Raw genomic sequence first — 12,859 nt, 5'->3', positions numbered from 1 at the left:
AGATATGGCTGGGCAGCCACTTGGTCACTCAGAATTTGCATTTAAGTTCCTGATGTTCTTTTGATCCCAGCCCTCCCCCATTTGCACAGTCCCTGCCCAGCGCCCCTGCACCAAGAGCTGTTTTTCCCAGCACCCCCAGGGTGTGCCCCACTTTCTCATCCATCTCTTCATGGGACCCTCCTGCCCAACTGTGATATAAGGGTTATTCTTCCATTTTACAGATGAAGAAATGGAGACTCAGAGGCTTGAGCTTCTTGCCCTGAGTCACCCACTTCTAGGCAGTTCAGTTCAGCAGTTGTGAGCTGAGTATCTGCAGAGTGCTAGGCCCTATGCACCAGACTGAATCCTGGGCAGGACCTGATCCCTGCCCAATGACCTAGGGGCTCCTCGAAGCCAGATAGTGACTATTAAGCTCATCATGGTGCCACAGGGCCTGGCACAGAGCAGGCACTCAGTGAACATTTGTGTAATAAACACATGAATAAGTAAATCAGTGAATGAGAGTTGAGTAGAAGGATCATGGGTCTAGAACTAAAGACCTGGGTTCAAATCCTAGACCTGCCACTCGTGAGCACTGACAAGGACTACTACCCATTATTAATACCACCTGTGTGCTTTTCCAACCTCAGAGTTCCAATGACTCATTAAAGGCATTGTGAACCCCTTTTCTGGATAAGGAAACTGAGGCTCAGAGAAGACAAGTTAATGGCCCCAACTTATCCAGAAATATTTAGGACCCAATGTCCATCACTCCTGCCAAGGCCTCAGTTTTCTCCTCTGCCCAGCAGGATAAGCTCCACCCCTGGCCCTGACACAGCTGTCTCCTGCAGGTGGCCTGAGTGTGGGCGACTTCCGGAAGGTGCTGATGAAGACAGGGCTGGTGCTGGTGGTGCTGGGCCACGTGAGCTTCATTGCAGCTGCTCTCCTCCATGGCACTGTGCTACGCTACGTGATTGCCCCTCATGATGCTGTGGCTGTGCAGTACTGCGTGGTCAACATCCTCTCTGTCACTTCTGCCATCGTGGTATGACCAGGCTGAGAGGGTGGCTGGCAGGGGCTGGAGGGGGCTTGAAAGGTCTTCGATGAGTCTCCACCTCAAAGCCTGGGGTGAGCAAGCAGAGAGCCTGAGCACTGACCCCTGCTCTGCCACTTACCAGCTGCACAATCCACTCAACCTCTTTTTGTTTCAGTTTCTTCATTCAGAAACTGTAGATTGTAACAACGTTCACCTCACAGGGTGCTGATGAGTATTGAATGAGATCATCAACATAAAGTGCTTGGCACAGTGTCGGGCACATGGTTAGTGCTCACTACTGTGAGCTGGGATTATCATTACATAGGAAAATAGTTGAGGCACCACTGGACAGAAAGAATGAACATCAGCTCAGTTTGAGAGGGTTCAGGAAGGTTCAGGAGGGTTCAGGGAGGTGGAGGCCCTTGAGCTGAGTATTGATGGATGAGTAGGAGTTCAAAGATAGGCTGCAATTACCATAACCCAGGTATGCGGCATGCTGGGGACCAACAGATTGTAGAGGAAGCTGAGATAGCATTCCAAGTACAAAGAATGGCAGATGCAAAGGCTTGGAGGTGGGAACGGCTAAGATTTGTTCTGGAGACACTAAAAAAAAAAAACAATTTGGCAGGAGCTTAGCATTAGGCCTGGTCTATAGTTAAATACTCAATAGATGGTAGCTGTAGTTATGACTGAATGTCAGTACCTGTTTGATGAATACATAAATGAAGGGGCCTGGTATTCTCAATTTCCTACCTAGTAGCAGAGGTGTGGACAGCTTTTGAGCAACATCCACACATTGGTGTGTGTGAGTTTGGTCCCTGCCACCTCTTGGCTAAAGGACTTATTTCTCTAAGACTGTTCCCTCACCTGCAAAATGAAGCTCAGACAGCCTGCTGGGCCCAAGGCTTAGGTGAAGGAGGATCACAGGCCCCGGCTAGTAGGAGAGCCTCAATCAGTGGGACAGGGCTGGGCTGCACAGATGTGTGCGGTATCCCTTGGAGTTACTATTACTATTGCTATTACCAGCCTGGTGAGAAGTCAGGGAAGGCTGTGAACTCAGGGTTAGGAGGTCCATTGGGGATGGACTCCGCTTTACCCTCATTTCCTCAAGTTAATCCTCACTGTTCCCAGCAACATGGAACCATTATTATCCCCATTTTACAGAGGTGGGTAGACCAAGACTCAGAGAACCACCCAGCCTCCTGCTGACACGGAGAAGCCTAGATGGATTTGAAATGATTTGTGTCTGACACCAAAGCCAGTGTTCTTTCCATGAGTTCATCCTTCAGAGTGGGAAAGAGAGGTTGAGGCATTTACTCATGGCTGCACAGTGAATATTGCTAGGCTCCTCGCATCATTCCACCTGCCTCCCAGGGGTCCAGCCCATGGCTGGTACAGTGAGGGGGCTCAGGGAGGAAGCCTGGCTGAATGGAGCCCACAGGATCCAAGGGGCAACTGGTGGGTTAAACACAAACCTCTTGGGACTGAAGGGGGTTAGGAAGGCCTGTAGGTGGAAGAACCCAAGCAAGTGAAGAGTGGCAGGAAGGGTGCTCCTGAGAAGGCAGAGTGTGGGCAGCATCATGAGCAGGCTGTGTATGGGTGTCCACATCCAGGGCAATGAAGGAACAGGCTGGCCAGGGTACATTTCAGAAGCTGATAGAAGCTGATGGGACCGGTGCCAGGTCATTGAGAGCCTGGGATAATTTACTCCTAAGATTTTGAATTCTACTCCATAAAGGGGCCCTGATTTGTTTTAAAATAATTTTGTTTTTAGTTCCTTGCCAGTGAGTTACTTAGTTTCTTCCAAAATCTCTTCCACTCCAGGGAGACAAGTCATATATATCGTGGGACATGCAGCCCTGGGATACACAGGACCTTGTTTGAGATACACAGCTCTAGGCAGTGGGGACTCATGTAAAGTTATAGGCAAGAAGTGGTTGTGTTTTAGAAACATCACTTCAGGGCTGGACCATGAGGAAGCAGTGCCTCCTTGCAGATGGAGGTAATGAGGCCAAGGCTAAGCAGGTGGTAGGGGTGGGGAATTTGGCGGGCTTCAGGTGTCATTGGTGGAATTCTTATCTGAGAGTGGTCCTGGTCCCCCTGCCTACTATCCTCCAGCAGGGGGGTCCAGGGGTCAAGGCTGATTTGAGTCTCCCACAGGTCATCACCTCGGGCATTGCAGCCATCGTGTTGTCACGCTACCTTCCCAGCATCCCCTTGGTATGTCGCACTTTCTGGGATGGGGCTTAGGGGTAGAAAGGACCTGGCCTGCTTGGAGGGGGTGAGGCTGACCCCATAGGGGCCAGAGCTGCTCACGGGGGCCAAGCCTGACGTCCATTAACCAGTGGTCTCTCCTATCCAGCGCTGGGCAGTGTTTAGCTTGAGCGTGGCCTGTGCCCTTCTCTCTCTGACCTGTGCTCTCGGCCTCTTGGCCTCGATCGCCGTGACCTTTGCCACCCAGGGCCGGGCACTGCTGGCAGCCTGCACTTTTGGGAGCCCCGAACTACTGGCACTGGCGCCCAACTGTCCCTTCGACCCCACACGCATTTATGTGAGTGTTTAGGCCTGGGATGGAGTGGGGGTCATCCAGGTGCTCATCAGAGGTGGGAAGGGTTCTTGGAGTCCCGCCTTCTTCCCCCAACCCCAGACAGCCATATCTACCCCTTGTTCCCCTGCAGAGCTCCAGCCTGTGCCTCTGGGGCATCTCACTTGTGTTCTGCGTGGCAGAGAGTGTGTTCGCTGTGCGATGTGCCCAGCTCATCCATCAGCTGCTGGAACTGAGGCCCTGGTGGGGGAAAAGCAGCCACCACATTGTAAGGCCTGTTACCCCCTCCACAGCCCTGACTCCCCATATTTCCTGGGAGCCCTTGCTGGGCAGATCCCATCCCTCTAATGGGGACCCCACTTGAGAACGGGGACAATAATTTTCTCCCCAGGACCAAAGGCAGAGGCTTAGAGGCTCAAAGATCTCACAGCTAAGTCACACAGCTGACACCCAAGGCCCAGGATGTGAGGGAAGGGAAGGGGTATCCAGGCTCAAATTGGGGGTGCCCCAGAGATCCTTCCAGCCCTTCCCTCCTCCCATTCCCTGGATGTCCTGCAGGAGGAGACCCAGAGGCAGATCCTCCAGCCTGGCAGCTTCTTATGTCTCCACAGATGCAGGAAAGCCCAGAGCCTGTAGAGGGCCATGACCTGATGAGCTGCCCCATCTCAGGGCCGCTGACCCTCTGACAGCTGCTGATGCCTCGCCTGGGCCCCATGACTCCTGGGGTCCTGTAACCAATTCTACACTGTGACCAGGCCAGGATTCTTCAAGCCAGCCCACAAGGGCTCAATGGCCACTCGAGAACCCGGATGCGGCTTTCAAACCCCTCCCTTGGCCACCCAGCCCACTGCACTGAAACAAGACTTTATTCTGAAGTTATTAAAAAGAACAGAGATGCTCCATGGGGATGCATGCAGCAGGAGAGGGGGCTCGGCCAGGGGCCTGTGCTTCTTTCCCACATAGGATGCTGTGAGTGGGGCTCTAGGTGTGTCTGCCCTTCTGTCTGTGGGCCTGTGTGTGTGTGTGTGTGTGTGTGTGTGTGTGTGTGTTCACATACGCGTGCGCGCACGTGTGTGTATGTGTGTAAGGGAGGGAGGCAAAATACACAGAGGGTTCTGTAGGTCTGTGTTCATCCAAGTGCTGAAAGGCAGGCGGGGGTTCACGGGTGCCGCAGCTGGGGAGCTGGAATCAGGAGGTTCTCCTTTTGCATCATGGCCTCTAGGCCAATAAGAGCCAGTGCAGGAAGGGTTGAGGCCCTCTCGCAGGGAAGAATGGCTCAAGGAAGCTTTTTCCTTACACTGCCCCCACCCGCCCCACCTCTGGAATCCTCTCCCTTCCAAATAGAAAGACAGGCTCCTCACCTGGGCATAGTTCCCCCGCTCCACCCAGGCTGAGATCTACAAGGGCAGGGGCGGGGATGGGGGAGGTTGCCCGTGATTGGGGGAGGGAAGGCTGGCCTCGTGGCTATGTGTGTTGGTGGAGAGGGGGGATGGTTGAAATTCTGATATCTAGGTAAGGGAGGATTGGCTCCAAGCCAGAGCCTGTGTCTCCCTATCATTGCTGAAGGGAGATATTGCCTCTTAGATTGGAGGGTGCTAACCGCTTGCTTGGGTCTTGGGGAGACTGTAGGGTTCCCTTCTCCATAGCCTCCCCAAAGTACGGACCCTGGGGGTTGGGGAGGCCCAGTCTGACCCCCAGCCTGGAGAGACACGAGGGAGAAGAAGCTGAGAACCGGGAGAGGGCCAGTGAAGGCAGGGAAGAGGGGGAACTTGGCTCCTCTCGCTCAGAACTGGGAGGCGCTGCTGGGGTCGCACTGCAGCAGACGCACGATGGACGGGTCGCTTTTGGCCCCGCGGATGAACTCCTCCAGGGACAGCTTGCCTGCGGGGTGAGGGGAGCAGTGATGGGGAAGAAGGCAGCAGTGAAGCGAGGGGAGGCCGAGCAGACAGGCGAGAGGGGGCCCCGCCCCTGCCCCCGCCCCTGCCCCTCACCATCGTTGTTCGTATCCATTTGGCGGAAGATTTTCTCAGTCCTCTTTTCTGGGGTCGACTCATCCTCCGGCATCTTCATCACGGAGGAAACCATCTTGTAAATGGCCTGGGGGGCGAGAGGGGAAGGCAGGGAGTGAGAAGAGCCTGCCCGAAACCCCACCCCTAACATTCAATGACGCCCCCAGGTACGCTGACGATTGTCGCTGCCGTCAGGATGAGGTAGAGAGGGGGGTCACTGAGGCATAGGTAACCGGGGTTTTCAGGAAGAAATATCTGGGAAGGCTTCCTAGAAGAGGGGGCTCTTGGAGTGAGCCCTGACCAAGTTCCCTTAGAGCACAAAGTGGGAAAGGAATTGCTGGCAGAGGGATCTGCATGTACAAAGACGCCCCAGCAAAAAGCTCTGAGTAGGAGCCGAGAATTTGGGGGTGGCTGAGTGCAAGGGGTGAGGAAAGATGTTGGAGGACATCGGGGCCGAATGTTCCAGGGTAAGTATAGGGTTAGCGCTGCTTCTCAGAAACTCGGGTTCCAGGTGGCCGCGCTCAGTAGCCAACAAGGGCCCTCGGCTGAGGAGGTTGTGATGCTGCTGTGGCTGGCAAGGGGAATCAGGGTCGCCTTGAGGGATGTAAGGCCTGAGGCAGCTGGGTCCAAAGGGGGCGGGGAACATTATGCAAATAAACGCAAATGAGCACCTGCCGGGGGTGGGGACAGCCTGGGATCTGCTGGGCCCAGAGCTGTAGCCGCCACGTACAGGAGCTCTGGAAGGGAATCGAAGAAGGGTTTTTGAGCTAAATGCACACTGAGCCCGTAGGGCTTGGCCTGTGGGATAGACTGGGTCTTGAAGCTTAAGAACCAGACCGGTCACCCTAGTCTTCCAACTATTTGATACTGAAACCTCCTCCTAGAAGCCTCCCTTTTCCCAAACCATAAATTTCTCGTTTGAAATACAGCTTTAGCCTCCATACTGGTCTCTTCCTGCCTGATTTCCTTGGGTCTGTCTCCCACACTGCCTCTGAAAGCTCTTTACGAACACAGATCTCCACACCACGAACCCAGCCCAGCAGGCCACCCCCTCTTTCTAGTCACTCACAGGCCTCCCTCTAACCCCACCCCCTGCACTCAGCTCCTTCTGGATGCTGCCCCACGCTCCTTCTGCTGCCTCCCACTCCTCCTTGGGGCTCAGCTTACATGGCGCTTTCTTCAGGAGGCTTTCTGTGATCCATGATAGGTCAGGGCCCATATGCTGCCCAGAGCTTCCTGGGCTTTTCCTTTGGAGACACCTCTCTGGAAATTATTATGCCTTTGTAGGATCGTTCCTAGTCCCTAGCATACATACAGATAAGGGCCATGGACATCTAGCTAGTGCACATATCCAGAACTTAGCACAGTGCCTGGCATCTGGCAGGAATTTCCCTTTTGAAAGCCGGTAGGTAGCACCTCCCACTGCCCTCTGTAACAAGTCCAAACCATTCAGCCCTTGGCATTCATGGCACTTCACACTCTGGTCTCTGCTGATCTCTCCACCATCAGGCTTCCCCTGGTGGGTGATTGTGCCACAACCAAACACCCCCACACCTTTCAGTTTCCCTGGCACTTACAGCCTTTGCCTGGAACAATAATACTAGCTACGATTTATCAGGCACCTACTATGTGCTGAGTACTTCACACACGTTCTTTCTAAACCTCACAACAGCCCTGAAAAGCAGGTATCATGATCCCCATTTTTCAGATAAGAAACAGGCTAGAAAAGGAATCTATGACAGCGACCAGATTAGAACCTGCTCCCTCTTAGCTGCTGATTAGTCAGTCGCTTGTAGGGTGGTGATGACCAGCAGGGACTTTGAAATAAGGCAGATCTGGAGAGGCATTTTGATTCCAATAATCACTTGCTGTGTAGCCTTGGAGAAGTAGTTAACTTCTGTTAGCCTCAGTTTCCTCATTTGTAAAAATGGGGGTAATCACATCTCTCTCATAAGGATTATCTAGAATATTAAATGAGATAATGTGTGTAGAACAGTGACTGGCTCGAGTAAGTGGTCGGTAAACAGCAGCTTGTATAATAATCATTACTCATCTACCACATCCTCAGGTCTTCCCTGACCTTCAGTCCCCCTAACTCCCAGATGTTACATTTGCACCCCTGTCACCGAGCTGGTCAGTGTGGCCTGCACACTTGTCTCTTCCATCAGAGTGGAAGCCCCAGCCAACCAAGATGCAGTCTCTTCCCTTTCAGTGTACTTACCACCTGATCACTGAACTGGGTCCTGAGAAGGCCTTGAGTGAGCAACTTAGAGAGTGAACACTCCCATGTGACATCCTTACTCCTGGGCCTCCTAATTAATTGTCTGGAATCGCTGCTCATTCATTGTTTCACTAGAGCCAACTTGTAATTAATCAGTCACTGGTATTCACAGAGCTCCGTCTACACTGGCTGTCTGGGGCTAACTGATGGGTTGTGGTGAAGGAAACCAGGGCCCATACAGCAGAGGCCAGCCAGGGGGTTCCAAGGATGCCCAAGGAATGGAGCTGGCTTGGCACCTCCAGCAAGGCTGAAATTTCCCAGTATACACCAGTGCAATCACAATACATAGTAAAACATGAACATCCCTCTGCACTGATTGTTATCCAGCTGCTGCTCAATCCCAAAGTAATCCCCCACCACCCAGGCTACCCCAACCCTTTCACCAGGACCCCCAGAACTCCCTACTGTCCATCATCTAGAGATTTAATGCCTGGCCTGTGGGAGTCATTGACAAACATTAGGGCTTTCTCCTAGTGATAGGCATAGGGAAGGCACCACATTCCAAGGCAGCTCATTCTACTCTAGCTTGAGAGAGCAGACCCAGACCCTAGCAAGAGAGAAGCCAAAGTCAAGATCCAGTAGGGACTGGATGAATTGGAAGTGGGGAGCAGTCAGCACAGCTGAGGGACTAGAAGAGAAAGGATTCAGAGAGGCAGAAGGAAAGGGACCAAGAGCTTGTGCAAAACTGTGCAGCAGGATTACTCAGGGCACATTCCAAGGATGTTGAAAAGGCCATTCTGGCTAGAGCAGAGAATGTGCAGAAGAGAAAATAATAACATTTACCAAGTACCAATTATATGCTGGGCCCTCCGCCAGAGTCCTTATCCCACTTTATACCTGCAGTAGCCTTATGGAATAGGGAGTTAACATCCTCCCTTTACAGGTGAATAAACAGAGGCTCAGGGAAAAAGTGGACAAGGAACTGGATAGGTAAGATAGAAACAGCCTTGATGGTATTCAATTCTGGGCTGAGAGGATGGGTGCTCTAGGAGGTTTTTGAGATAAAGCTAACACTTAAATTTCTACTAAAACGACATTCATATCAGGCCCTTAAAACCTCCCTGTAAGATCAGCATCACTATGCCCATTTTTCAGATGAGCAATCTAAGAATCGAGGCCAACTCCAGAACTAGAAGCCAGACACCTTTCAAGAAACAGCTCTGAGTTGCGGCCAGATTGAGCTCAATTTCACTTACATGCTTTGTGACCTTAGGCAAGTTACTTAATCTCTCTGAGCTTTATGGGGTCATTGTAAAGATGCACTGAGCTCATGTGTATAAGCATCTGACTCAGCACTAGGCTCTTAGCAGGCCCTCAAATAATTAGTTGGAAAGCGGCTGGGTAGATAGTGGATGCCGGTGGCCCACTCACAGGCTGTGTAGCCTCGAGTAAGTATCTTTACCTCTCTGAGCATCCGTTTCTTCTAGAGTAAATGAGGATAAATAAAACCTAACTGGCCTGTACTTCTGCAGAAATGTCAAATCTTTAAAGACAAAGAAAGGTCAAGGAACTGTTATGGACTAAAGGGGACTAAAGAGACATGAAATGAAATGCAGTGTATGATCCTAGATCAGGGCAAAAAAGAACATTATGAAAACAGTTGGCAAAATTTGAATATGGTCTGTAAGTTAGAGAACAGGATTGTTCCTATATTAAATGTCCTAACTCTGATAATCATATTATGGGTTATGTAAGAGAATGTCCTTGTTCTTAAGAAATATATCCTGATGTATTTAGGGGTAAAGGGTCCTGTTCAGAACAACAAAACATTACACACATGCACCCACACAAACGATGATAAAGCAAATGTAGTCAAATGTTAATTGGTGAATCTGGGTAAAGGATATATGAGTGTTTACTCAATTTTTCTTTAAATTGAAAATTACTTCCTAATAAAGAGGTTTTTAAATGGGTCATAAGAATAGCACCTGACACTACCTACCCACAAGGACTGGCCAGAGGATAAAAAGGGATGGTGGGTGCAAGCTGCCAAGCCCTATGCCTGGCATTCTGTGGGGTCCAGGGGCCCACCTGCACAATCTCGAGCATCTCCTCACGACTGATGTAGCCGTTGCCATCCAGGTCGTACATGCTGAAGGCCCACATGAGCTTTTGCTCCAGGCGGCCACGCGAGGTCACACTCAGTGCGATGATGAACTCCCGGAAGTCAATGGTGCCATCGCTGTTTGTATCAAAGGTGCGGAAGACGTGCTCAGCAAACTTGGAGGCATCGCCGTAGGGGAAGAAGTTGGCGTAGATCTTCTTGAACTCATCCACGTTGAGGATACCTGTGGGGCAGTCCTTGAGGAAGCCCTTGTACCACTCCTGCAGCTCCAGCTCCGAGAACTCCGTATTCTCCCGCAGGTCCTGCAGCATCTCGGGCCGCAGCTTGCTATTCTGCTTGCCCATGGCCACAGAGCCAAGTCCACCTGGGTCCCCAAGGAGATCAAAGAATGGAGAGGAGAGGTCATGACTTACTGATCCTTTGATCACTCCAGGAGGGCCCCCAGATACCTGCCACCTCAGCCTCTCTTTTGACCCAGTGAGAAAGAGGAGCTGGCCCAAGGTCACAGTCTATACCCAGGCATCCTGCTTCTGTGATGTGCTCCACACCATTTCTGCAGCCCTTACACCTCCCCAGGGAACAGGCCCAGTAGCAGAGAAAGGAAAGAAGGCTCTCATTTACTGAGGCCCCTCTCAGGGCCAGCTTCTAAGCCTTCACAGGTGTATACCATTTCACCCTCACAAAATGAAGCCCAGGGATTAGCCCCATTTTATAGATGAGAAGGCAGGATCAAAGAAGCAAGGTGATCTGTTTCAGGTCACATGGCCATAGAATGACAGGGCTGACTCCCAGAGTTGCCCAGGGAGGTGCTGAAAGGCCTCCTGGTCCTCCTCCTTCCAACCTACTGCCCTCTCATTGTCTCGCATATGCCTGCTCACCACAAAATATACCTGCAGCCCAGCCTGTCCTCCTACACACTTGTGTCTGGCTAAGGGTGGCATAAGATAGGTGTGAGCCAGACCACCTGGGTTTAAATCCCAGCTCCGCCTCTTACCAGCTATGTGATTAGGCAAGTTCCTTAAACTCCCTGCCTCATCCATAAGGTGGGGTTGATAGTACCTACCTCATTATTCTTATGGAGATTAAGTTAGTTAATATATGTGAAGCACATAGAATGATGCCTGCACATATAAGTGCTATATAAGTGTTAAATAAATAAAAATGATATACATGTACCAAATGCCACAAAACTCTTGCACAATAATACACAAATAAATAATACACATACACTAGACAGCTCACTAAATCCATACACTGGGTCCCATGCCACTCATATACCAGTCCACACTCACCCATGGGTCATTGTGCCTCCACATATAACAACATTCTCTTTGCTCCACGACTCACATGTACCGACACACAGCACCACACATGCACAACTCCCATACCCTGTGCAACAAGACACACCAGCCCACGACCCCACGTCTCACACATGCCATCACAAGCCAACTCCCATGCCAACATCTCTCACATGGCCGGCTGCACGTGGGGCCCTCAGACACCCTTGCCGTCTTTCTCTTCCCAAGGGTGCTTTCAGGTCCCAAGAGAGGAAGCTGCAGCTCTTCTCTGACTTATGAGGGGACCCTCTTCCAGAGAAACCCAGAGGGGAGACTTGTAGCCAGCCAACCCTCCCCCAACTCTTCCCTTTCATCTAGTCCAGCAAGATCCTCTCCGAGCAGGAGCTTAGAGTGTGGAGGATTGACAGGATGGCAATGGAGAGGAGACAGCCAGGCAGTTCTGGGCAAGGATGTGGGAGTGTGTGCAGGTGAATCTCCCCCAGCTTGGGGCTATGAGACAGAGTGAGGGGCGTTCCTTGTATATGCATTTGCACGAAGCTCTGCGCGCGTGTGGGTGAGCATGTGCGTGAATGCATGTGTTCGTGTATGCCCTGATTTCTGCATTGCATTCGTGTTCCCGTGTGTTTCAATTCATATCTGTGCATGTGCCTATCTGTGCATGTGACTCGGTATGCACCCATCACAATGTGAGGGGGATAAGCCTGTGTGGCCATTTGGGGGACTTGTGTGTGTCCTCAGCAGTGTGTCACATGCATGTTTCTGTAAGTTGGTCACCTTCCTTTCTAAATCAGCCTCTTCTGCCCTAGGCTGAGGACCCAATGAACAAGTGTGTGGGAGGGAACTGAGGAAATGCGTGGGGCTAGGGTGGCAGAGTGTGTCCCTTAGTCCCCTTCTCAAGGTCCAAGGAACTAGGCCATCGGGTCGGGGGCAGAGAGATGTGCTGGGCAGGAGAGATCTTCCAGCACCCCTCTTCTCTGCCACCCTGAGTTGCCCCTCCCAATTGGAAGACTTGGAAACGAGGATAGTAGAAGAATCGGTTGTTTCGAAAAGACCCCCAATCCCCAAAATGGGAAGGACCCATGGCTCAACCTGAGTAACCCGCCCCGGAGACCCTGTCTGAACCTCTGTCCCCAGCTCTCGCTCTGAGCCCCCGCCTCAGCCCTTCCAGCACTCGGAGAGCACCCGGCGCGTGGCCCCTCCTGGAGGGGGCGCTCCGAGGCGGCCGAAACGAGACTCCTCCTGGCCGGCCACTCAGTGGTCAGGACCCTGGAGAGCTCCTCACGTTTTCCCCGGGGAGCCCCCACTCCCTGAGCACCCGAAGGGAGGATTCCCGAGAGGCGCGGGAGCGGCGGGGTTGGAGAACCCTGGACGTGGCTCCTTCCCTTTGGGATGCCCCCTCCCTGCATCCCCCAGCCCCGGCCAGAGCGGCCCCCACTCACCCAGCGACGTGGAGACACCGACTGCGCAGGAAAGGCGGCGCTGCTGCGGCGTGCGGCGGCAGAGGCGGCCGGAGGGGCGGGCGGGGGGCGGGGGGAGGGACTGCGAGGGAGACGCCCCGCGGCGTTCGCCCGGAGCCCCTCCCCTGGGGGTCCCCGTTTCTCCCTCTCCCCTCCAGCCCTGGGGGCGGAGGGAGCGCTGATCTAGGC

General features: G+C 52.5%; 2 protein-coding genes across 5 annotated transcripts in view; one reads left to right on the top strand and one right to left on the bottom strand.

Annotated features, from left to right (window-relative positions):
- TMEM54 (transmembrane protein 54) overlaps positions 1 to 4,482 on the top strand; it is a 5,948-nt gene extending 1,466 nt beyond the window's left edge. Inside the window, exons 2-6 of one of the 3 annotated variants that reach the window (XM_011357893.2) lie at positions 828 to 1,024; positions 3,176 to 3,235; positions 3,378 to 3,566; positions 3,694 to 3,828; positions 4,172 to 4,482. In XM_011357893.2, the coding sequence (XP_011356195.1) occupies positions 828 to 1,024; positions 3,176 to 3,235; positions 3,378 to 3,566; positions 3,694 to 3,828; positions 4,172 to 4,246 (656 nt within the window). In that variant the 3' untranslated portion in view covers positions 4,247 to 4,482. The remainder of the gene's footprint in view (positions 1 to 827; positions 1,025 to 3,175; positions 3,236 to 3,377; positions 3,567 to 3,693; positions 3,829 to 4,171) is intronic. The other 2 variants (XM_011357894.2, XM_011357895.2) reach the window with 2 other exon arrangements.
- A 797-nt stretch (positions 4,483 to 5,279) lies between these two features.
- HPCA (hippocalcin) lies at positions 5,280 to 10,259 on the bottom strand. 2 transcript variants are annotated; one of them, XM_011357891.2, is made up of 3 exons: positions 9,882 to 10,259; positions 5,552 to 5,657; positions 5,280 to 5,441 (listed from the first exon to the last, which is right to left on the bottom strand). In XM_011357891.2, exons 1-3 carry the CDS (start codon positions 10,257 to 10,259, stop codon positions 5,344 to 5,346), a joined length of 582 nt encoding a protein of 193 aa, XP_011356193.1. In that variant the 3' UTR covers positions 5,280 to 5,343. The 2 variants fall into 2 exon arrangements, with proteins under 2 accessions (XP_011356193.1, XP_011356194.1); XM_011357892.2 differs by having other exon boundaries at positions 5,552 to 5,659; positions 10,100 to 10,259.
- Between the last annotated feature and the right edge of the window lie 2,600 nt (positions 10,260 to 12,859).

Source organism: Pteropus vampyrus, unplaced genomic scaffold, assembly GCF_000151845.1.
Source record: "Pteropus vampyrus isolate Shadow unplaced genomic scaffold, Pvam_2.0 Scaffold36, whole genome shotgun sequence".
Lineage (NCBI taxonomy): Eukaryota > Metazoa > Chordata > Mammalia > Chiroptera > Pteropodidae > Pteropus > Pteropus vampyrus.
This window is presented reverse-complemented; position numbering and strand designations above follow the sequence as displayed.

What these genes read in the sequence shown, in the direction of transcription:
- HPCA (XM_011357891.2), bottom strand. Translation starts at nt 10,259, where the DNA reads ATGGGCAAGCAGAATAGCAAGCTGCGGCCCGAGATGCTGCAGGACCTG. An exon ending in AGATGCTCGAGATTGTGCAG is followed by an intron (nt 5,658 to 9,881) that starts GTGGGCCCCTGG and finishes CTCGCCCCCCAG; the next exon opens with GCCATTTACAAGATGGTTTC. An exon ending in AATGGATACGAACAACGATG is followed by an intron (nt 5,442 to 5,551) that starts GTGAGGGGCAGG and finishes CTCACCCCGCAG; the next exon opens with GCAAGCTGTCCCTGGAGGAG.